At 38.4% G+C, this 2,745-nt stretch overlaps 1 protein-coding gene across 1 annotated transcript; it reads left to right on the top strand.

Moving 5' to 3' along the window:
* Positions 1-884: 884 nt before the first annotated feature.
* LOC126387498 (dachshund homolog 2-like) lies at positions 885-2,716 on the top strand (the record flags this gene model as incomplete). Its single annotated transcript, XM_050040002.1, has 4 exons — positions 885-1,094; positions 1,740-1,887; positions 2,164-2,331; positions 2,697-2,716. Coding segments are annotated over exons 2-4 (261 nt in total), but the record flags the coding sequence as incomplete, so codon positions are not given.
* Positions 2,717-2,745: the final 29 nt, after the last annotated feature.

Raw genomic sequence — 2,745 nt, 5'->3', positions numbered from 1 at the left:
TTCAAAAGTGCATAAAAAAGTCATAGTATAGTATGTCGTCCTTAATTGCATTAAAAAGTCATAGTATAGTATGTCGTTCAAAAGTGCATAAAAAAGTCATAGTATAGTATGTCGTCCTTAGTTACATTAAAAAGTCATCGTATAGTATGTCGTCCTTAATTACATTAAAAAGTCATAGTATAGCATGTCGTCCTTAATTGAATAAAAAAGTCATAGTATAGCATGTCTTTAAAAAGTGCATAAAAAAGTCATAGTATAGTATGTCGTCCAAAATTGCATTAAAAAGTCATCGTATAGTATGTCGTTCTTAATTGCATTAAAAAGTCATAGTATAGTATGTCGTTCTTAATTGCATTAAAAAGTCATAGTATAGTATGTCGTTAATTGCATTAAAACGTCATAGTATAGTATGTCGTTCAAAATTGCAGAAAAAAGTCATAGTATAGTATGTCGTTCTTAATTGCATAAAAAGTCATAGTATAGTATGTTGTTCCAAAATTGCATTAAAACGTCATAGTATAGTATGTCGTCCAAAATTGCATTAAAACGTCATAGTATAGTATGTCGTTCTTAATTGCATAAAAAAGTCATAGTATAGTACAGTATGTCAAAAAATGTCAGAATTAAAGACATTTGCTAAGTGTGTTAGAAATTCCTGTTTTTCAAAGTGCTGTTAGGTTAACCGTGATTTGGCTGGGCAACTTGGCAGTCTGTTGAAGTGAGATAAAAATATTCTGTTCCATGTGAGCAGTTTTCATTTGCAGCCCTCAATGATATTTTAACCACTTACATAGGTATTCACTCATCAATGCTTTGAGAACTGGTTTTACAATACCATGAAACATTTATGAGCAAAGACAGTACTGCAACATGGTCTTGTTTTAATTCAAGAATTCATGTATCAGTCACAAGAAAATATCTCACACACAAAAAAAAAGAGTAACCGAAAATTCACAAAAAACAAACGAACGTGTTATTAATTATTTTCCACAGAAGAGTCTTCACTGGGTCAAGCCCTGCCCCCAGGCTTCCCTGCTCCGTTCCTATTCGCTGACGGCCTGTCGTCTGTGGAGACACTGCTCACCAACATACAGGTATGACAACTGTTGTTTTTACAGTGGTGTAATATCATCAATAAGGATCACTGAACACCACACAGCAAAACATTCTTTATTGTGACCATGGTTAGGTTCATTCCCTCCTTCGTGTTAAGTGCATTTCATACAAAAAATATAAACATATAATAACATATACAAAATAATCAGAATCAGGTTCATTGCCCAGGAAAGGAAAAGTAGAACAGTCATGAGAAATACAAGACTTTTTAGTATTACAAACAATTTTAACATGGAATATTATAATAAAAAAAAGTTGACTGTATCTCTTAAGCCTTCATAATAATATAAATCATTTTCCTCTGTTGAAAGCAACTGTTATAAAATACGGAATATTACTAAATTGGTTGATTATTCCAAGCAATCATTGAGACAAAAACACACCACAGCTGTGCAGGTAATCACTGTTGTTGTTCATGTTGTATTTGGATTGCAGTGCTCCCAACATATCCAGGAGTAGTCCAGTAAGAGATGCAGTATTGTGGTTGAAAACTAACAGATGTCGTCAGGATGTCTGTTTTCAGGAAAAGAAGATGTGGTGACAATATATCTGTCTGAACTTGTGTCTTTGGAAGTTATTTTGCGATAACCAGACGACTTCTTCTTCTCCGTCTCTTCTCCCAGGGCCTGTTGAAGGTGGCGGTGGAGAACGCCCGGGTGCAGGACAAACAAATCCAGGCGGAGAAGAGAGAGCTGAAGATGGAGCTGTACAGAGAAAGAGAGATGAGAGAGAGTCTTGAACGACAGCTCACCTCCGAACTACAGAGCAGAGGTGAAGATTAGCACAACAAAACAGCCCGTTTATATTCTGTCTGAACACCGACGATACAGGGACACTTTTACTGTTTGACATCCAGAACATAAAGCGCCTAAAGAAAAGGCTGAACGTGACAAAGAAATTTTTTTTGTTCATCTTGGACGATGTATACGATGTTGAAAGGCCCACTGAGAAATGTTGGACCTAACATAAGAGGTGACCATTTAACACAGACTGACTGCTGAGACTTTTCCCCTCCTGATCGTATCTCTTTCTCGTCTCCTCCTTCAGCCTCCATCCAGAAGCGTCTGAAGAAGGAGAAGAAGGCCAAGAGGAAGCTGCAGGAGGCGCTGGAGTTTGAGTCGAAGAGGAGGGAGAGGGTGGAGGACGCTCTGAAACACTCGTCCTCGTCCTCCCCGTCTCCTGAGCCGCTGCATGCCGCCAACAACAACAAGAATGGTAAGACGTCGTGCTTGCGTTTTCGTGCGTGATTTAATTACGCTTTTGCTCGTTTGCATTTGTCTTTCATTTTTTAATCTTGATTATGTTTCTTTGTTCTTTTACTTTTTTGTTCCTTATTCTTCCTGTCTTTCATTAAGATTGGGATGTCAATGGTTAACCATTAATGTGTTAACTGCTGAAAATATTTTTGAGTGGTTATGCATGTCGGTCTAAAGGTTAATTTTGCTGGGGTTTAGTTCACTGCACTGCACACCGCCTGCGTCAGGTGAAAGCTAACTAGCTGTGCCTCATGCAGTATTTCTGCTGGTAATGTCATCCCGACCCAATGGCGTTGCTGTGGAAACATTGTGTCCACCCTCCAGTCCCCGCACAGGTCGCCCAGGTGAGTAAGCAGGTCGATTTTGAGACGCA

This window comes from Epinephelus moara, unplaced genomic scaffold (genome assembly GCF_006386435.1).
Source record: "Epinephelus moara isolate mb unplaced genomic scaffold, YSFRI_EMoa_1.0 scaffold551, whole genome shotgun sequence".
Lineage (NCBI taxonomy): Eukaryota > Metazoa > Chordata > Actinopteri > Perciformes > Serranidae > Epinephelus > Epinephelus moara.
Note: the sequence above shows the minus strand (reverse complement) of the source record. Positions and strands in the feature narration are given on the sequence as shown.